Source organism: Dromiciops gliroides, chromosome 2 (genome assembly GCF_019393635.1).
Source record: "Dromiciops gliroides isolate mDroGli1 chromosome 2, mDroGli1.pri, whole genome shotgun sequence".
NCBI lineage: Eukaryota > Metazoa > Chordata > Mammalia > Microbiotheria > Microbiotheriidae > Dromiciops > Dromiciops gliroides.
In genome coordinates, this window is record NC_057862.1 from 258,292,615 (window position 1) to 258,314,932 (window position 22,318).

General features: G+C 37.5%; 1 protein-coding gene across 17 annotated transcripts in view; it reads left to right on the forward strand.

Annotated features, from left to right (window-relative positions):
• GPHN (gephyrin) overlaps positions 1–22,318 on the forward strand; it is a 757,220-nt gene that overhangs the window by 636,120 nt on the left and 98,782 nt on the right. For all 17 annotated transcript variants that reach the window (XM_043986983.1, XM_043986980.1, XM_043986981.1 and 14 more), the window contains 5 exons: positions 5,698–5,790; positions 11,245–11,300; positions 18,261–18,380; positions 19,863–19,921; positions 21,183–21,336. In XM_043986983.1, the coding sequence (XP_043842918.1) occupies positions 5,698–5,790; positions 11,245–11,300; positions 18,261–18,380; positions 19,863–19,921; positions 21,183–21,336 (482 nt within the window). The remainder of the gene's footprint in view (positions 1–5,697; positions 5,791–11,244; positions 11,301–18,260; positions 18,381–19,862; positions 19,922–21,182; positions 21,337–22,318) is intronic.

The window sequence follows — 22,318 nt, forward strand, 5'->3', positions numbered from 1 at the left end:
GGAGTAGACCCAATCAGTATGGTTTTGTGATTTTTCTCCATCTCTGTTCAACTGCATGTTAAATAGTAGTAAAGAAGGGGAATGGTGGGAGTACTCCAAAGTTGGGATTTGACAAAGGCATGACCAACCATAGGACAAAGAGGCAACAGATTTGATTGTAGAAGTTAAGATAGAGTTGAACTGCTTTACAAAAGGATTGAGATAGGAAAGACAAATGAGTATAGCCAATGCTATATGTGATGTCCTGGGGAAAACTGACCGTTGGAAGAAGTGAAGGTCAAAGTGAAAACAAAAAAAACAGGGTTAAGGCATAGAGAAAAATAGAACAATAAAAGATTATGATCAGATAAAGAAATGTTGGAGTTCATTAATGTGAAAGTGGAACATTGTACCTACGATGCTTTGAGGAAATGTTGTTTGTCTTTTGTTCTTGAAAAGCACTATGACATTGGTGTGATGTCATGACTTGCTGTTGAATTGGATTTAAGTGAGGAAGGACTGCACAAGGTCACCAGCCTCATTTTCTCCTCCAGAGCCATCTGGGTCCAGTAGCAGGATATTCATCAGGATGACTGGAGATAGCCCTGGAAGTGACAGACCTTGGCCTTTTTAAACTGAGGCCTTTCCCAGGTCTCAGCAATTAATTGATTGATTGATTGATTGCTTAATGAATAAATAAATAAATAAAAACAAATACATAAATAAATGGAAAGAGGGAAGGAAGGAAGGAAGGAAGGGAGGGAGGGTAGGTCATGGGGGAGAGGTGGTGGTCCTTGGGTATTCTTCAGTAAAGAATTACACTGTTGCCCAAAGTCCAATTAGAATTAAAGTGGTCTTTTATGTGGTGCTAGGAAAAGTGACTGAGTGGGAAATCAAAAACTTCACCCCTTGGGGAGGAGGGCTTAGAAACATTCTCTTCCTAGAACAGCGGGAAGGCAAAAGCTTTTATAGAGGATAGATGGGGTGTTGTAAGAGGCTAAAATTCTAGCTATGATGTCTAAAATCTAATGAGTGGTCACCTTAAATTAGAAGCTTTAGCAAGAGTTTAGACTTAAGTATTTATTAAAGTGCATCAGAAGTTGGTGAGGAGGGAGAGGTAAAAGGCAAACTTCCTCTAACTTTCTAATAGACCCCAGCATCTGACCCACCAAGCCGAGGTCAGGAACCCAAAAGACTAACACTTCGGCAGCTTCTCCCTGAAGCCTCCTGAGAAACCGGAAACAGGGCCATCTACACACACACACACACACACACACACACACACACACACCTCCAAGCTAATTGGCTGGTAGCTCTGATTGACAGGTCCTACGGGTGGTTCTATAGATGTAACTTCCGGATGCCAGACAACTTCCAGACTCTGGGTTACTTCCAGATGCTAAAGTCACATGGTTTCTAAATCACATGGTTTCTCCTCATGGTGGAGCTTCCCTGCAATATCTTTCCCAGCAGGGTGTGTCATTCCGATTCTCACAGTGTCCACTTGAAAACTGGAAAGTTCCCTTTTGGGGTAGGGTGAGGAAACTTAGATGCTTGTCATATTCCTGAGAGTAGAGGAAGATTTTTTTGAAATGATGGTCCTGACCTTTGGGATTATCTGTGTCTCCTAGCTCTGGTCAGATAGTAGCCATGCCTAATTGACTTTCCTGCTATAGAATTGTATCTCCCCATACTCCTTCAGTATGTCAGTCCTGATATTTAGTTGGTCAATCTAAACTTTAATGGTCCCTTGATTCCTTTATATGTCTGTCCTGTTATCTGGTCATCTTTAGTTTTGCTTCTCAGAGGAGAAACTTTTGATTTATCCTAAGCCACATGTCAGAAGGAAGGAATGGAAAGAAAGAAAAAACAGAAAGGAAAGAGAAAAAAGGAAGGAAGTCTGAAAGAGGAAAGCCCTCAGGGATTCTGGGAGAAATGGCAGTTGCCATTTGTACTTCTTCTGACCCATTAAGAGGCCAACAATGGGTTGCAACCCAGCCCTGATTGGCTTTGAAGAAATAGACAAGAAATAAAAGGATTTGGGGAAACAAAATGTATCTCGATAAAACATGAAAACACTTGCTATACACAAAGTAGTATGGTACAAGCTGAATAAGTAGTAAATGACAATGAACTAAAAAAGGAATGACATTTATTGGGAATAACTTCCTGGAGGAACTAAATTTTGAGCTGGTCTTAAGAGGTCATGGACATGATTTTGTGAGTACATGGGAGAGTTTCCACGTGTGGGTAATTCACCCATTCAGCAAGCATTTAGTATGTATCTGCGAGGTGCTATCCTACCCACTGGGGATATACAAAAAGGCAGCTCGCAATGCAATGGGACATTACTATAAAGCACTGATAAATATAAGCACCAAAGTAGGAATTAACAAGCTGGATGCAAAATATATATATAAAATTTAGGAAATAATAAGAGATGAAGTTAGCAAGGCTCATGTACCAGCTTTCATACTGACTTGTCTCACTAGGTCCCTGACCCTTCTTTAGTCATCAGCGTTTTGTGACTTTCTTCCACTGTCATTTCTTTCCCCCTTTTGTCCTCTGCTCAGACAATTTGTCTGCTTCAGGTCAATCCTGAGGAAATACAACTGGAAACAAATTCATCATCTTCTTAACATAAGGTAAAGGAAGGAACAAGAGAGTCAGTAAAGGAAGGTTTAAAAGTAAAAGAACAGGGACAGCTAGGTGGTGCAGTGGAGAAAGCACCAGCCCTGGATTCAGGAGGACCTGAGTTCAAATCCGGCCTCAGACACTTGACACTTACTAGCTGTGTGACCCTGGCCAAGTCACTTAACCCCCATTGCCCTGCAAAAAAAAAGAGTGGTGGTCCTGACTTCTGGAGGTCTCTCCTTCCCTGGGCAAGGCTCAGTAGTAGCCATGCCTAATGGACTTCCCTGCTATAGAATTTTATCCCCCCTTACTTCTTAGGTGTGTCCATACATCCTGATATCTAGTTGACCAAGCTAAACTTTAATAGTCTCTTAATTCCTCCATATGTCTGTCCTGTTATCTGGTCACCTTTGGTTTTGCTTCTCAAAGGAGAAACTTCTTTTGACTTATCCTAACGTCCTAATTTAGCCTAATATCCTAATTTAGCCCCATGCCAATATGTATATATGTGTGTATATATGCATTTGTTTGTATAAATATATTTACATGTATTTTACATACGTATCTATTTAATATACATATATATATCTGTGGATTGATATACATATTTATGTCAAAACTCAGCAATCTTCAGAAGTACTAACTGTTTCTTTCTAGCATTGTGATAAGATTAGGGGTGGATTTGGACAGGAGATGCTGCTAACACTGACTCTCTTAGGTAGGTAAGAACTGGCTGCTATTTTCCATGGAGTACAGTTCTAGTTATTCTTAAGTGTTTGGCAATGGAAGCTCAGTCTGTATTTACTGTGGTTACTAGTCCTTAGTCTATATTTTAATATTTAATAGAATTGTGCCTCACTTCTATATAGGCTTAAATACTGCCAAACAGACAAACAAGAATACTATATACAGATAAACTAGCCAAAGGCTCATCTGAATCAATCAGGCAGAAATGCCTAAATGAAGCATCTGTGATTATAAAAGATTTCTAAATGAAAGTGAATGATTAATGGTTGGAGAGAGCCCTCTGTCATCTCTAGGTCGGACAGCATTTCATCACCTGTGATCAGGCACTCTAATAGGCTGGCAAAGCCAGGTAAAAGAGTAGCAATGATTTGGTTGGAATAAGGCACACATTGCCGCTGTAATCCCTTATGGATGGATTAGTTCCAGAGAGGAAGCTACCTCCGAGGAATTTCAATGTGGTCCTGTGCTGGAACTAGTTTCAAGAGTTGTATGCTCAGTTATAGAGCCAAATGATAGCAGATCTACCTGGGAACTAATGGAATTAGGGCCATGGGGGGGGGGGGCGTCAATTTTGATCTAAAACAGACCTTTTTACTCTATCCTACAAACTGGATCCAAAGACTTGATCTCCTAGTGATAGAGTCCTGAACTCTTGTCTAAAGATTCCACCTAATTATTTTTTTTTTCCTTTGAGACATGGTGATGTGGGCTGGAATTTGGGGTCAAATGGATCATGAGTTGTCCCAAAAGAATTACAAGACTCAGTGATTCAATTTCCCAAGTTTTATTGCAATACTGTGGGTGACCACAAGGAGAGAACCAGAATATTGGAAAGGTATCTCTCAAATAGTGAAAGGAAAGACAGTTATAGTATGGATAAATTGATTATCAGTCTCATTATAATAATCTCCACCTTGAGGAGGTACAGGGGAGGGCCCATCCTTCTCATTATAATATTCTCCACCTAGGGGTGTTTCAGGGGAGGGCTTATCCTAATTTGGAGTTCCTGGGGTCCTAAGCCAACCTCCGAGGTGAGTACCTTTTTCAGTGGAAGTGTGTTTTGGGGGTTTACACGTCGTAAGGTGAATCTGGGGACAAATTTGGCCTTTTCTGTGCATGTCTCTTTCTGATTCCCATGGCTAGTTTCAAAATATAATCATTTTTCTTTAGAATTTCTATAGCCTTGTCATTTTAGTCTAAGGTCATCATGGCCTCTCTCCCTCTGTACCCGTTATGGACAGTAATTTCTGTGGGTACAAGAACCTAGTATAAGTTATCCATTAACTTGGGTCTGACTCCCTTTTAGAGCTAGTATCTGAATTAAAGCTTGGGTCTTGGGTTTTTCTATTAACCCCTTTTTGCCTCCTACATCAATGGCAACCAGCTCACACTGAGCTGACTGACCAAGGAGCTGGCCTATGTCTCAAGGCAACAAAGTTGCCAGGTAAGGCAAGGTAATATAACTGCTTCATGTAAATAAAGTCCTGTATTATTGACATTGAAGAGAGGCTTAATTTTTTTTTTTTATAAAGAGGGCGACTAATGACTAGATGATGTATGGAATTGGCAATGAGATCTAATGTTTTTTACTACTGGAAAATATTTGCTAAGTGGTTCAGATGACTAAGTAATAATCCTAAATGACTATTCTTCTGTATAACTTCAATAGCCTCTACATAATATCAGCTGGTAGTTTTAGCCCACTCCTTAATGTCACCAACTTATTTGGTCTAATGAAGTCCAAATCAACAGCTAAAATTCACATAGGCTTTGTTAGCTAAACTTCCTCTTTAGCCATCAAAATGCTGATAAGAAAAGGCTATATGAGCACAATTAATTAGGTTTTGAGTTTTCACAATACCTCTGCTGCTTTTCCCCAGCCTTATTTGCTCCTAAAAGGAAATCTCGGTAGCTTTCCTTTTCTTTTTCTTTTTCTTTTTCTTTTTTTTTGTAGGGCAATGGGGGTTGTGACTTGCCCAGGGTCACACAGCTAGTGTCACCCAGCTGCCCCCAGTAGCTTTCCTTTTAAAGAAAATGGTATTTAGGAGTATTACATGTTTATGATGCTTCTGTTTGAAGCTTTGTGCAGTCCCAGTCAGTATGAAGAAGCTTTCCCCAAGTAGTCTAGGGAAATAACTAACTCTAATTTTTCATCATAGACAACAGGATACATTTCTATTTTCTAACATCAGGAGGTCTGAAAGAGCCTTTATATAAACTAAGTTAGATAAATACATATACACATCTCATTTATGTCTATGTTCCATCTTTGATTTGCTTTCTATAGGTTTACACCCATCTCTTGTTTTTTTTGTTTTTTGTTTTTTGTCCTTGTAGATGGGATGGGAAGAGTTCTTGCTCAAGATGTATATGCAAAAGACAACCTACCCCCCTTCCCAGCATCAGTAAAAGATGGCTATGCTGTCCGAGGTAAGGGTTTTGTCTTTCTTGATTAGTTTTGGTTATGTACTGCACATTTTGAAGGATTTGGGCTAATTCCAGGTACCCAACTGTTATTGCATCTGCTTTTTCTGTGTCTGCTAGAATAACTTTATTCAGAGAGAGGTATATTCACATGTGTATTTCCTGACACTAGACCTAATGTGAATTTTTTACTAGAAGCCTCAGGATTGTACAAAACCCCCTACTTGACAAATATGTAAGGAAAGATCTTTGAATTCTGTGCCTTCTGGCATTAGTCTCCCTAGAGGCCTAGAGATGTTTTCTTAGTGGAACCTCTAAAGGCTCAAGACCAGGAAGAGAGAAATCAATCCCAACACAGGGGCAGTTAAGGTCAGATTTCAGCTGAACCCCAGGCAACCAACAATCAGAATGATCTGTCCTCCTACTTTAATCACAAGTAAGCCATTTTACTGAGAAGAGTGAAAGCTAAATTTCTATCCATCCTTGGAACATGCCAACCTTCAGAGCTCTTGTAGCTACAGATGGTGCTGGCAACACAAGCAGTTGGAATTACCACAGACTATATCAATCCAATAAATAAATGCTATAGTAATTTCTCCCAGTGGAAAGGCCAGTCTGAGACCCCAAAAATGGACATTGCAATTGTCACAGAGGAAATAGGTGTGTGTGGGGGGGTGCAGTCATTGGGTATTCCTCCTTAAAGAATTACACTCTCTAGAACACAGTCTTTTATTTGGGTGCTTAGAGAAAGTGACCAAGAGGGAAGTCAAAAGCTTTTATTGAGGAAGGAAGGGGTGGGGGGAGACAGGGATGGATGGGGTGACCACCTGACTATGGAAAATTCCCTTTCGGGGTGGGGGTGGGGGAAAGACTCCTGAGAGTCAGGGAGAATTTTCTTTTGGAATGATAGTCCCGACCTCTGTCTCCTAGCTCTGGTAGTAGCCACGCCTAACTGGTTTACCTGCCATAGCATTTAATCTCCCCTTACTACTTAGGTGTGTCCCTCCAGATAGCTAATTGGCCAGTTTCAACTTTAATAGTCCCTTAATTCCTCAATATATCCCAACCCCGTATCACAATTGAATAGCTTAAAGACCCTGGGGATCTTTCCATTAGTTATAAATTCAATACTCATGTAGTTGGGAAACTGTTTAGAAACATTTCTCAGAACATAGAGTCTATCTTCATAGTTAAAGACAGTAGAATCTTTTACTGCCTTTTACACTGGGCAGTTAAAGTGATTTTCTTTTGTTCTTTGGTCCATTTAAATATTTATTCAGGTTATATCTCTGGTGCTTTTTTGTGTTGGAAGCACATTTGCTTAGTCCCCCTCTCTATAGCAGTGTCCTTGGTCAGAATTGTTAGACTTGTACTTTACAGAGATCATTTTGTGTTAGACTTCTGTTGCAGTTCAGCTTAGTACGGGTATGAAATCCTACCTTCTTTCCTGAGGAGAGGGAAGCTCAGATGTGTTTCTCATCCAGCTCATTTCCTTCAGCTGACTGAACTGTAGAACACTGAGGTAGAATAGGCAGAACAGGAACCACACACACACACACACACACACACACACAGCCCTGCCTTGATTCATTTGATACATTTTTAGCTACCAAATTTCTCTCTCCTCTGATATTTATACAACGAATATTGTCCAGAAAGAAAATTCTTTTATTCTTCTAACAGTCTCATCAGCTCTTACTGCTTCTTATTCCCTGCTTGGAGAGCTGGAATTTTGTTTGTGGCAGTGCCATTTGTGGTCTTACAGAATTATTGTAAAATGACCAAGGATTCTGACTTCAAGGGAGGAACAAGAAGGTGGAGCAGATGAAACTCCAAAGGGACTGATATTCAATTTTACCTCTCTGGTAATGTAAATGAGGAAAAAGCAAATCAATCAATAAATAAATTGCTTGAGGCCGAATTATTCTTCAAGAGAATATTCTGTGTTTTTGCATGAGATAACCACAGCTTGGTAAAATGAAACTGTATTGCTCAGAGCTTTTCTTGTTGCTAGAGAGAATGATTAGTCACATGAGCTATAAAAGCCTTTCTTGCTACTGTGAGACATTCCCAAAAGGTTTTATGTAAATTACCATGCAGTAGCTTATAGTAACTTATATTTCAAAATGATTTTACAAAGAAAAGTATCAAATGAAGCAATACATACAGTTCAACTTTATATACAACAGAATATAAAGTTCAAGAGGATATCTACTGTGCAACTGTCTGATATTTACTATTTATTATTTGTGAAAGATTGGCAGTGCTCTGAGCCACATAAACAGGAGAAACGGAATTGACCTTAGAAACTCACAACCTAATTTGGATTAAAAACAAAAACAAAAACTCAGCTATAGAGACAGCAATTTTAGAAATGGTCAAAATTCGAAGCATCAGGTTCTTAGGTATGTCTAAGTCAGTATATGATGACATTGTGATTTGAGCAGACAAAAGTCAGAAATGAGAGCCTCAGGTCACCAATGAATAGCTTAACTTATTCTTAAAGTAAACTTTGATTAATCACTATGATGTGTTTTTCAAAAACTCCTTACCTTGGTTCATTATCTGAGATGATAAATTATACAAATAATGTTATTATATTTTACAACACTGGGCAATTATAGTGATTTTCTCTTCTTTGTAATTAAATTTATTCATTAGTCTTTTTCTGTATCACACCATCTCCATCAGTGTCTCATTGAGAAGCACCTGAGGCAATTGTTGACTAGTACCTGACCAAAGCCTACCTTCTTAATGTTTTAGATCAGAGGTGTCAAACTTGCTGCTTGTAAAACTCCCAAGTGTAACCCAAACCAGATTATTAAAATATAATTAAGAAATATTTAACAAAATGACTACAAATACAATACAACATAGAGAGTGTTGTTTTGTGGTTTTCTAAGTCAGTATGCAGCCTCCAGGAAACCCATTTCTATTTTAGTTTAACACCACAGTTCTAGACAATTTATTGTTCCCAGTATACAGTGTTTCATCTCCCATATCCATGGCTTTTTTATAGCCTGTGAGCTATACCCCATATTTAGAATGCATTCTCTTCTCTCCTTCACCTCACAGAATCCCTAGCTTCCTTCAGAGCACAGATCAAATGCCACCTCCAACTGTAAGCCTTTCCTGATCTCTCCCTCCTCCTAACTCTCTACCCTCAATGAAATTTGTTTTTATGTATTTTATATTTACTTTTCTGTTATACATGTTATTTCCCCCCAATAGAATGTTAATTTCTTGAGAGAAAGGACTGGTCTGTTTATATCTTTATATCCCAAGAGCCTAGCACAGTACTTGGCAAACATAAGCTAACTAATGTTTATTGAAGGTATGTTGAATGAATGAATGAGTGAAGAACATTGAAATGTTTCATGAGCTTTAAAGAGAAGTTGTTGGGTAACCAGAAAGTAATGGTAAACATAACTATTTTTACTTTTTCTTTTGCTTGTTTTTCTTTCTTGAGGTTTTTCTCTTTTGTTCTGATTCTTCTTTCACAACATGACTAATTTGGAAATATGTTGAATATGATAGATCGTACTATATAACCTATATCAGATTACTTGCTGTCTTGGGGAGGGAGGAAGAATAATTTGGAACTTAAAATCTTATAAAAACAAATGTTGAAAACTATTTTTACATGTAACTGAAAAAAAATTAAATACTATTAAGGGGGGAAAAGTTAAAAAAATAAAGTAATAGTAAAGCGTGACTTTTCTGTCAATTCCTGTAAGAAATAGAAAAATAGTATCACTTTGAATGTAGACTTAAGGCTTCAATATGTTTTTACAGAAATCAAAAGTCACCAAGACCAAAACCAGGGTTCTTGAAATAAAGATGTAAGCAAAAACACAGACATTTTCTGAACACTAAGAAAAGGAGGCAGCTTCTGAGTCTAGCATTAAACATTTCTGAATTGCTTACATAATATGTTTGTTGTTAGATTTGATTTTGATTGCTTTTTATTGCTTCCTGCAAATTAAATTCAGTGGTTACAAAGCAGAAGAGAAACTCATTAGTAGATATGTGAAATTTAGCTATGTGCTTTTAGAAGAGAAACAAAATGAAATAATAAGCCACCACTATGTTAAGAGTTTTGTAAAAATTGACTCTATAAAGGGTTCATTCCTTGCTTTCAAGGATATGCAAAGTGTTGAAAGCAGTCTTTAAAAAATTCAGTGTTTTTTATGATAGTGAAGGATGCAGTACTGGCTACTTGAAATAGTCTTCTGAATAAAAAATAGCAATATAATATAGCATAAAGAGTAATGGAGTGGGAATCAGGAGGCTTTGGTTTTAGGGACTCTGCCACAGCAATCTTACTCAGTGCTTCATTGTGGTATGGAGATTACACTGGGTTCTTAAAGGCTTTGTCAATTCAGATCTTGGCAGATCTTAACTAACTGGAAATTGTTCAGGCACAGGCTTAGGAATCCAAGTATATCCTTGCTATATCCAAGCATCAGCCTACCATGGCTATTAAGTTCAGAGAGGCTTGCCCACCACCAGCTTGGTGACAGGCCAATGAATTGTTTTAGCTGCATCAACTCTCAAAGACCAGTTACTCAGTCTTGAAGGTGTTGTGATACATTCATGAAAGGAATACCCACATCCAACAAATTTTTAGAAGCTTCACATATTAAGGTATAAATAATATATTTTTTAAGTTCCCAGAGTACTTTAGCATCTCATTTAACTTTTCCAACAACTCAGTGAAAGTAGAAAACAATCAGGGAACACAAAGGCTTAGTGAGATTCCTAAGGTTGGACAGCTGTTTAACAATAGAGCCATCATCATAACTAAAATCTAGGCCCCTTTTCTCCCAAACCATTATTTTTTTTATTAGGCCAATCTATGATTTTTTTAATCAGAAGACAATATTTGAGGCAACCAGTATTGCATCTTTCTCTGGCATAAATTAATCATTTTTTAAAAGATCCTTTATATCTAAATATAATCTGCGTGTATCATTATACACAGTGACAGCATATTGGGAGAAAATGCTATTTTGTAATTGGAGGATATGGATCCAAATCCTTCCTCTATTATCTACTGCCTGTGTGTCCTTGGGCAAGTCACTTATCTGTTCTAGTACTCCTTTATGCCATATACTGCTAACATTTCATTCAGTGGCTTTGTTGGGAGACATACCAAGTGAAAACAAGAGTGGAAATTACAGAAAGTTCAGTCACCAATATATCACCAATAATACCATCAATAAGAAAGACTCTTCAGGTGATATTTCAAATGGTATGTTGTAAACAACCAAACCAAAAGTTGTGCAAATTGTTGCCTAGTTTGCAGACCCCTGGATAAACTTATACTCAAAGTCTTTTGAGAAAGGCTCCAGTGAACCAATATTTAATAGCACCTTGGATCTATTTTCTATTATTTGAATTACATTATTGCTATAGGTCTACACTGATCATTGTTCTTGGTTCTCTTCTTTTTCATAGCTGCTGATGGCCCAGGAGACCGTTTCATCATTGGGGAATCCCAAGCTGGTGAACAGGTGAGACTCATGTGTAGGATTTGATGTAATTTGATTTAAACAAAATTATCTGCTATATGCAAGTCACTATGTTAGATACTCTGGGAAAGATACAAAATAAATTTCACAAAATCTTTGCATTCATGGATTTCATAACTTAGTGGAGTTAAGACATGTAAGACATCAAAAAAATTATACCAGGCATAAGTGTGCTACTGGAGAAGTCTATAGTATTGCAAATCAACAAAGGAGGGAGAGTTCACTTCTGACTATATAGATGAAGGAAGACTTCATAGAGAAAGTGGTGTTTGATCTAGGCCTTGAGTGATGCATAGGATTTTTATAGGCAGAGGTAGAAAGGAAGGACATTTTAGGAGAAGGAGGTATAGCATAATTAGGAAAGCACATGGCTTATTTGGGGAATGTCAAATAGCCCAATTTGGCTACAGCATAGGAGTACATAAAAAGGAATAATGGAAGATCAGACTGGGACCAGAGCATGAAAGACCTAAAAATGTCAGACGCTGGAGTTTAGAATTTATTCTGTAGGCAGTGGGGAGCAGTTTTTGATCAGAGGAGTGACAAGATCACAATTGTGCTTTAGGGAAATTATTCTGGCAGTAGTGTGCAAGATGTCTGGAAGAAAGAAAAGACTAGAGGAAGAAAATACAATTAGGAGGCTATTAAGGTTAGTCCTAGAAGTCTGGGAGGGTCTGAACTAGTGCAGTGGCAGTGGAAATAAGGAAGAAGCGATGAATGAGAGACATTGGGGAAAATGAAGTACAGTAAATGAAGGGGGAGGGCAGAGGGTACAAGGAAAAGAGGAAAATAAAAGATCACCAAAAAAATCACAGATCCAAGAGTTGGAAGGGACCTTATCTGACCAAGAATCACTTCTGTAACTTTGTTAACAAATCATCCAGTCTCTGCTTGAAAAGGCTGATTTATTTGTCTTAAAAAGTGATTTTAAGAATACTTTCTGTGCTGCTTGCCTTGGATGCATTTTTTTATTGCTTGTACTGAGCCCTAGAATTGTACCAGCCATGAAGCTAAGTACTTTATACATATTATCTCAACTGATTCTCAAAAATCCCTGGGGGGAATATGCCATTATTATCACCATTTTACAAATGATCAGTTTATGTAATCCTCAACAACGCTATGAAGTGGGGACTTCAAGTCTTATTATTCCCATTCCCCACTTTTTACAGATGAGCAAATTGAAGTTGAAAGGTTGTGTCTCCTGACATGACCATGTAGCTAGTAAATGTCAGAGGCCGGATTCAAACCCAAATCTCTCCTAACTTCATGTTTAAAATCTTCTCCTTAGCAACGTATCTGGAGATCACTGAAAAATTTTCCTTGTCCTTCATACTTTCATTTAAAAGTCTTTACTCTTTTTTCTTCTTGTTGGTAACTTTCCTGGCTAGTGTTTGTGACTAACTGCTTCCCTGCCACTCCTCCTAATTGCACTTAACCAAAGTCTTCAAAGTAAGGCTTCATTTACTTGCCACAAGTTTCCCATTTTTTTCTCTTGACAGAATCATAGTCTGCTCAAATAAGTTTAATTTGCAGTTGGCATAGTCCTACCACACCCAAATGCAGCCAGAAGCAAATAGAAGCTGATTCACAAAAAGAAGTCAGATTGTCTAATTAAGATTCATCCTCCTTCCTGGGAATCTCCAAATATTTCCCTGTGCTTTCTTCACCATTTGACTCTCTGATGGATTTCAGAATTTTAAGCTTGGGTGACTGGAAAGATGGTGATGAGTTTAACAGAAATAGAAAGGCAGGAATAGAGATCTTCATTAATCTTTTGGTAATGTGGTATGAGATTAAATCTGTAAATTAATTTGGCTAGTAACCAGACATTTTTGGCCATGGCAAGTATGTGGATTTGTTTGCTTTATAATGCATATTTCTTACAAGAATAGTGTTTGTCTCTTTGTTCAGGTGTTTAGCAGCAGGGGGTAGGGTGGTAGGAGAAGAGGGGAGCTAGCAACAGGATTACTCCCCCCCCAAAAAAGGTCATTGAAATATTTTTCAAAATGCACAGAAGAGCACAGAAGGGAATTCAGAAAGTAGCACAAACAGTATAGCTTCAAAAACCAACATGTCGAATTTATTGTATTTTTTAAAAAAGCTTTATTAGATATTTAAATGTTTAGATATAACCTCATTTCCAATTCTACTTTGTATATGGAAATGTTCATTTTGGAGTATGTTCATTAAATTCAGAACAAAAAAAAACTTTTAAAAAGAGGCCTAGAAAAAAGAGGATATTACTCAAATGTATGACTGTGGGGTATAGGTTGGATAAGGAAGAAAGCAAAATCTTTTTATAGTCATAGTTGAATCTCAGCTCCTGTCAGACTCATTAGACTTCATTGACTGTTTCTGAATTCCATATATCACTGGTATGAAAAGCTTAGAGGTCATATCCTCAAAATGATAAAAAAGTTCAAAAGATAGGCTCTGAGGACAGATAAAAGAAATTGTAATTTTTTTAGTCAGTAAACTAAAAACTAAACTAAAAAGAGAATACTTATCTTTCTGGAATGGTATGGTAGGTGTTCTATTGGCCGCTACTTCATGGTCCCTTCTGCCTTGATAATTATGTGGTTTTTGGTTTTGTTATTTTGTAAGTAACCGGAGGTCATTCTTGTTTATTTGCTGGTGTTTTGAAGAAAAATGTAATTATTAGTTTGTAGGTACCAATTCATAAATCTTGTCCTCTTAGACTTTTTCTCCAGAGTGTATTGTAACCAAGAAAATTTGAAAAAGCAAAGGAAAAAAGTTATTTAAGAGCAGGTATCTAACATTTACACCTACTGTTTGAATAGAATTTTCCCATTAGGGTGCAGGTACTTAGCCATTCCCAAAGTAACCTAAGAAACAGGTACATGGTAATTTTCTCAGTTGTCAACTAGGAATAATAAAAATACACTCCCTAGCATATGTATTGATTAAATCCAGGACAAACCCAAAGGACATTTCTCTTCCTTTCCTTAAGAGCTTCTTCCTTGGATACTTAGCTGTCACTACCACATACTTTTGCAAGCATTTTTATCCAGATGAGGGATAACATCAAGATTAACCCAATTTTTTCCATGCACCTAGAGGACAGGGAGGGGAGAGAGGGAAAATGTCAGAACAATGGAAGGTTAAGGGAACACACAAGAGCATAGTTGAAATGTATAACCATGGAGTGAATAAGTGAGGATATGAGGGTTGATGAGCAAGGTTCCCAGAGAAGAGCTGTGGTGATCTGTACATTCCCTTTTCATTATCCCAGCATCAGCAAGGGGGACATTGCCCAGGACTCTAAAACTGTCACCTAGAAGACCATATCATCAAATCCCTAGCTGCCACTGTAGTGACAAAGAAAACTAGGATTAAGTGCAGTCTGTCTGGTTTGCTGGTGCAGGCATTTTCTCTGGGAAGTGAAACAGCCTGTTTTTGCTTTGCTGTTTTTCTGCTAGCAATTTGCCACATAACTTTATGTAAGCCATGTGTCTTCTTGGGGCCTCTGTTTCTATTATTTAAGTCTTTTGTATGAGTTCATTTCCATAATGAACTCCAACTCTCAGTTACCCCAGGATATAGTTATCTAGGCCCCTTATCTTCTCCCTCCTATTACCTCTTTCAGTCCTAGGTAAGACCTCTGCTAGAGAATTGGGAATACAAAGTGAACTGGGAAAATTCAAATTAGACAAAAGGGATTCTTTTAGCAGCTTCCACAAAAAGCAGTGTAGTTAAAATGATAACTACCCTTCTCTCTCACCACCCCACCTCCCACTTTTTTGCTGTCTTTGGATTTCCTTTATCAAGATAGGAATTTTTAAACAATCCAAGACATTTTTCTGGTGAAGCACATGGCTCACTTTTTTAAAATGTATGAACTCAAATGACTTCAGACAGCAAAGATACTGAGAGGATGTTTGTTTGTTTTTTAAATGGGCAGCACCAGGCATAACATTGAGTAATTTAAGGTCCCATAATCTGTAAATCACTCAGCCTTTCTCAGCTACCCCATAATCATATGGCATTTTCATTAAATAAATACAGTTGTTGAAAATTCAGTCTAAAACTTCCATTAAAGGAACATCAGGACTTAAAATACATGCATTACCCTTGCCTGCCTAAAAAATATCACTAAATACATGAGGGCAGAGAATGCCAAGCATTCCCAGAGGATCATATACTCAAGTATTATTCAAATAATTAAACAAATCCATGGTATTATTGATTCAAACATTACAGTGATATAGAACACAACTCATCTGTGTGCTTAAGTATTTCTAGAATACTTGTTAAATCCTAATTAGGCATATAAATATGCAGCATTGGGATTATTGGGAAGTGGACTAGATGACCTCTTGAGGCTTTTATTAGCCTGTTAATTAATCAACAAGTGTTTATTAAGAACCTAGTATTCACTAGGCTCTGTGTTAAGTGCTGGAGATACAAAGTCAAGTAGGTGAAACAATCCTTGCTCAAAAGGAGTTTACATTCTAACTAAGAAGTTATTGAGGACACATTTAAGCATATGCAGAATAAATGAATAAATACAAAGCAGTTAAAGAAAAGGAAGTTTGAGAGGGAGGGAATTTAAGGGAAACAGGAAGGGCTTCTTGTCGATGGTGCTACCTGAGCAGCACCTTGAAGGAAGAGGGAGATTCTGTAAAGCAGAAGTGAGGAGGGAGTGGCCAGTGCAAAGGCACAAAGATGAGAGATTGAGTATCCCTGTGTGAGAAAGAGAAGGAAGGTCAGTTTGGATGGACAGCAGAGTGTGGAAGGAGGAGTTATATACAGTGATACTGGACATATAGATTGGAGCAAGATTGGGAAGGACTTTAAAAACTAAACAAAGAAGTTCTATATTTTATTATAGAGGCAGTAGGAAGCCATTGAAAATGACATGGCCAGACTTGTGTTTAAGGAAAATCACATTGACCACAGCATAGATTTAGACGGAAGTGGAAAAAGGTTGGTGAAGGGAGACCAATTAAGAAACTATTGCAATAATTTAAATGAGTGGTGAAAAGGGTCTGAAACAATTCAGCAAGTATTGAGAAGAGGTCAGATTTGAGAGATATGGTGCAGGTAAATTAATGGCAAAATTTGGCTACTAATTGAATATGTGGGTTGAGGGAAGAGTAAAGAGTTGAGTATGATGCCAAAGGTAGGAAGAATGGTACCTTTGACAGAAAGAGGGAAGTCTGGGAAAGGATGGTTTGGAAGAAAAGATGGTGATATCTGTTTCAAACATGTTAAGTTTGAGATTTCTCCAGGACATCTGGTTTAAGTGTCCAGTAGATAACTTAGAATGCAGGATTTGTAGGGAAGCTCTGCCATGAGGAGAAGCCATGTAAGGATAAGCCAGGTGATGTTAGTGTCCAGAAGCTGGCCAGCTTGCAGCTATAGAGCTGCCTGCTAGTTCTGTCAATCAGGGCTTCCAACCAATTAGCTTGGAGCTGTGTGTGTGTGTGTGTGTGTGTGTGTGTGTGTGTGTGTGTGTGTACGCGCGCGCATATGCCTGGCTCTATTTCCTGTTTCACAAGAGGCTTCTGGGAGGAGAAAGGAACAAGGGGCTTTTTTTCATCTGGGACCTCATTCTGAGTGGAGCTGAGATGCTGGCTCCCTGAGATAGATAAATGAAGAAATCTTTGCCTCTTTCTCTCTCCTCACCAAATTCTTATGTTCCTTAATAAATACTTAAAAGTCTAAACTCTTGTTATAGCTTATAATCTATGGCGACCACTCATTAGATTTTTAGGCAGTCTAGCTAGAATTTTAGCCCCATACAGATGGTGATATTACAGATAGCAACTTTACAGATTAAAGCTGAGGAGAAAGACATAGCTCTGGAAGGCATTGGCATAGAGATTATAATTAACCTCATTTTGTTGATGGTTGGATCTTTGTCCCTAGCCACAGTATAAGATTTTCAGGGTTTATGAGGGAGATACTTTGTGTGTTATTGGTAGAGGATTTTTTTTGTTTGATTTTTTTTTTTTCACTTAGCCCTATCCCAGGATTTTCTTTAGTCTGTGATTTGTGATAGTTTGCAACAATGATGCTAAGATGCTGGAAGAACTTGAATTGCTGAAGAATGATACAATTATATGTCTTATACTAAACTTAAAAAAACAAATCATGGACTGATATTGCAGAAAGATTTTCCACAGGGTTTGAAATAAAGAAGCTTTTCTGATTAGCCATAGAAGAAAATTCAATTAATCAGAACAACCCATTCCCTAAGCATTCCAATAAACATGTTTTTATTATAATATCAAGGTGTGTTTTTGTAATTTTAATTAAAAATACATTGCATAACACATTTTACCTCGCAGAGAGCTCAAAACAACTTATATATGTTGTCTTCTTGTTATATAATAATAACAACAGTAATATTAGATGGAATCTACTATGTACTAGTCATGAAGTTAAGTGCTTTACAAATATTATCTCATTTGATCCTGCAAGATAGGTGCTAATATTATCCCCATTTTACATATGAAGAAACTGAGGCAGATAGAGGTTAAGTGACTTGCCCAGGGTCACACTCCTAGTAAATGTATGAAGTTGAATTTGAACTGAGATCTCCTTGACTTCAGGCCCAGTGCTTTATCCACTACACTATCTAGTTGCCAGTAATATCTGAGCTGCCATCTACCTGAAAAATAATATGGAAAAAATTAATAATTCATATATTTAGTCCCTTAAGGTTTATAAAACACTATGACAATATTGTGAGGTACTGGTAAAAGTAACACCGTCCCCATTTTAAAAATTAAGTAAACTGAGGCTGAGAGAAATCAGAAATGCTGCCTAATATCACTCAGCTAATAAACATCAGAGTCTGAATTCAAACCCAAGTCTTCTAATTTCAAGTCTAAAATTTGTTCCATTATACCATGCTGACTTTTGTATTGCAAAGTAAATATCTTCTTTCTATCTATACCTTTTTTTTTCTAGCCCACTCAGACAGTGATGCCAGGACAAGTCATGAGAGTTACAACAGGTGCTCCAATCCCCTGTGGTGCTGATGCAGTAGTACAAGTGGAAGATACTGAACTCATCAGGGAATCCGATGATGTGTGTAACCCCTGGTTCTTTTTTTTTTTTTTTCATTGTTCTATTGGGTACTTCTATAAGTTCTGTAATCCTGTTTAAAAAAAAAAACTACAAGTCTGACCTGGGTCTTTCATTATACTGGAACTTTGCTATATGGAATAGAGTTGAACAAAATTACCTTTAAAATGGGAAACCTTTTGTGTTGATTTCTGTTGTAAATTATATTTGTTCTAACAGAAATTGATGCATATTTGGCCCCAGAAATTTCAGGTGCAAATAAGGAATCTATTGTGATGTTAAAGGTATATGTTGCTTTTGGCTTTTGGTTGGCTTGTGACCAAAGAATATGGAAGTGGTGAATTTAAACTCCAAGAAAAAAAAAAAAACTTCAGTAAATCAGTGAATACTTCTGTACTAAATCAGTCAAAATGACCAGCCAGATCAAAATGACCTTTTTAAGGCTGATTTTCATATGATTTAATGAAAATGCCAATCAGTTTACTTTCAGCCTCTCCCTTAATGCTTAAATCTAGGATCTCTTATGGCCTGAACAAGCTTTCTTCTCACTGAAGCTGGTTGGTGTGTTTAAGGTAGAGAACATTATTGAGAGTGGAGCAGTTTCAAGATTTCTGGGCCTTTATCTTACTCTTGTTGCAAAGTGCTTTGAAATATCTTCTATAAAAGGAGCAAAGGAACTTATATTAAAAAGAAATACATTTGCTCCAGTGCTTAATCTGTCATATAGTTTCAGCTGTATGGAAGCAGCCACTTTCCCTGGGATAAGGAGGGGGTTTTGGTTTAAGTTTTTAATCACTTAATCACTTGCAAACCTTATAAAACTCACCACTTGGGATACAAATTATGTTGTCTACATATCAAAATTCTCCAAGCAGATTTATTGGCATCAAGAAAACCAGCAGAACATTGAGATCCAAACACATGTACATGCAAGTTTTGTTGGACAACAATGTCATGATATTTATAGTCCATAAATGTGGAATTGATTGTCACCTTTTATTCATACAAATTGACCAGATGGTAAATAAGTCTTTCACTTAAAGTATTCCCATGAGATCTTGGCTTATGGATAAATTCATGATTGATGACAGTGGAAGAGAAATGTCTTCTTCATTCTCTACTTAAGCATGGGGACAACCATAATGTTCTCATTGAATGACTTTGGCTCAGAGAATGGTACTCTGAAAGTGAATTTCTTTGAATTGAGTTGATCCATGAAAGGAGGACACTCTGAAAGAGAAAAACTATATAATTTACTCCTTGCCATTTAGCTTCTCAGGGTTTCAAGAGCCTTCAGCAAAAACTCAAATGTTAATATTGTTTTAATTTACCAAATGGTTTTCCATTTCCATATATTTCTACCCTGAGCCTGTCCAGTGATAAAAGCATCTAAGGAAAGCAAATGAGACCTTTTGAATGGACTTGGAGATTAATCTGTTTTGTTGGATTGATCTGCGTGCAGTCACATGACATGTTCTGTTCCAGGGCACTGAAGAACTGGAGGTACGGATTCTAGTGCAAGCTAGGCCAGGCCAGGATATTAGGTAAGTGGGCAACCTTCTTCACTGCATGAGAATGTACAGCCAACTTATAAACACACAGATATACATTAATATGTATATATGCATATATGTGTATATGTAATAATTTTCAGGAGAGCATGGATGATATTGTAATACAAATAGCTACTAGTTTAAGCTATTCCCTTCAAAAAATTTTAAATTTTTTACAAAATTTACCAACATATTACAGTAAGTACCACTCTAAATTTGATTTCTTCATTTTTTTGTGCCCATTCTTTAGTGCAAATGCTTAAAGGTTTTTAAACAGGCAAAAGGCAACAGGAAGCAAGATGAGGAGAAGGAAAGGTTATGGACCACCATGTTCCATAAACTATGCGGTCAACCTCTAACTGGATAATCCAGAATTGGCTATTGCAGGAGATGGGGTTTGCTTTTACTAATGACAATAATGGGCTGCCTTTTTAAAACACTACTGATCCAAGATCAGAGTGCTTTTATCCACCTACCTTCCAAACTCTCTACTGTCTTTATCCATTTCTTCCCTTCATTGATACCCTTTGCTAATGTAAAGAACACTTTGGAGAGGTCATGTGCTTTAAAAGTTTCCTGTAGGCGAGTTAGATTTGCACTAAACATGTTTATTCTCACATGACTACCCCACTGCTCTCTGTCCATCCCACTACCACTGCCCCTTGAAAACAAAAGCACACATCTTCCAGAGGACTTGCCAGTTGGGTTAAGGCAGTGTCTATGCCCATTGAATAGAAAGGATCAAACTGTTCCATTTAAGACTCAGACTCAAGACTAAATTGGTTAGCATAGTTCTCTAATCAGCTGAATTAACCAACCATATTAAACATCCCAGATACTGAAGATTACAGATTATTTACCTTCATACATTTACATATCCACTTTGTGTGTATGTGTCTTTAATGGTGCTATAGTAGGCAAAAATTTGGAAATTATATGTTAGCAGTATTAATGTTTAATAATGGAAAGTCTGGATCTTGCCTTAACCTGCTCTAAAGCAGGGGTCCATCCCACAAAAAAGCTTAAGAATCCCTGCTCTAAAACAGTATGTTTATATAGTGGGCAGTTTTTTGACTTTAAAGATATAATACTAAATTACATGGGCCTTGCTTCTCATCCAGCTTCCCTATATTTCATCCCTTAGTGACCTCCATCACTGAAAGTGTACAGGGCATATCTTTCTTTTCTTCAGAGAGTTGGAAACTTCCTATTCTGAATCACAACCTTTGTGTTTATATACTATGGCTTTCAGACCCATTGGCCATGACATTAAAAGAGGGGAATGTGTATTGGCCAAAGGAACCCACATGGGCCCATCAGAGATTGGTCTCCTGGCAACTGTTGGTGTCACAGAAGTTGAAGTTAACAAGTTTCCAGTAGTTGCAGTCATGTCAACAGGGAATGAGGTAAGAAGAAAAAAAAAAAGAAACTTACTTTCAACTTAATGCATTTCTAACATCCATTCTGTTTAGGGTTGTGGATCCACCTGAAATGTTGTGAATTAACATTCCTTGTGTCCCTATTAAGGACTTGTCTCAGTTGTTTGCTCTTTCAAATGACGGGTTTAAAAAAGTTAATTTCTGAGGCCCCTTCCAGTTACACCTATGATCTATGACAAAATGAGCCCCTAACAGGAAAGGAGGAGGATGGCTTCCAAGAAGTTAGGTAAAGAAAATAAAAAGGCTGCCCAAGCCATTAGAAATTAGATGTTCAGAAGAAATAATGTCCTTCAATTCAGTAGAATAAAGTATCATAGCCACTGGCCTCTGTGTAACCATCATATCCCTTAAAAGAGACAGAAATTACCATTTGGAAGCTGGGTATATTTGATTATGTATTTTCAACACTCAGGCCACGAGAGCAGTGAAGTATGCCCACCCTGCTACTGAGATATTGGACCACCCCTGGGCAGGAAGTAATGCTATCTGTCAGGACACCAGTGCTAGCCCTTCTCCCTGGGACTATTGATCATTAAGGGTAGATTGATGTTTAGTCTCTTGTCTTAAGGGCAGCATGTTCTTCTAATGCTACTTCAAACCTAATTCTGGAAGTTGAATTAAGTTTATGTTGGTCCTAGCTGATCACTCTTCCAAATTGTCTTGGCCCCTCTTTTGTCCTGAAATATGCAATGTAAGGGAATTCTAGGGCTAAACATCCAGTTTTCCCTTCTGGAAATGCAAGACTTTATGGCAAACATAGGAAAACTGCCTAGCACACAGTAAGTGCTTGGTGACTGACTGATGACAAGATGTTTTTTTAAGTTTTAATTTTTAAAAATATTACTGTCAAAAGACATAAAGGGGGTGTCTTTTGGGGAGGAAAACTATTTGGTTTGAAAAGCCTTTATTTTTATTACTGCTTGTTATTTTTAATTTCCTAAAGTCCTGA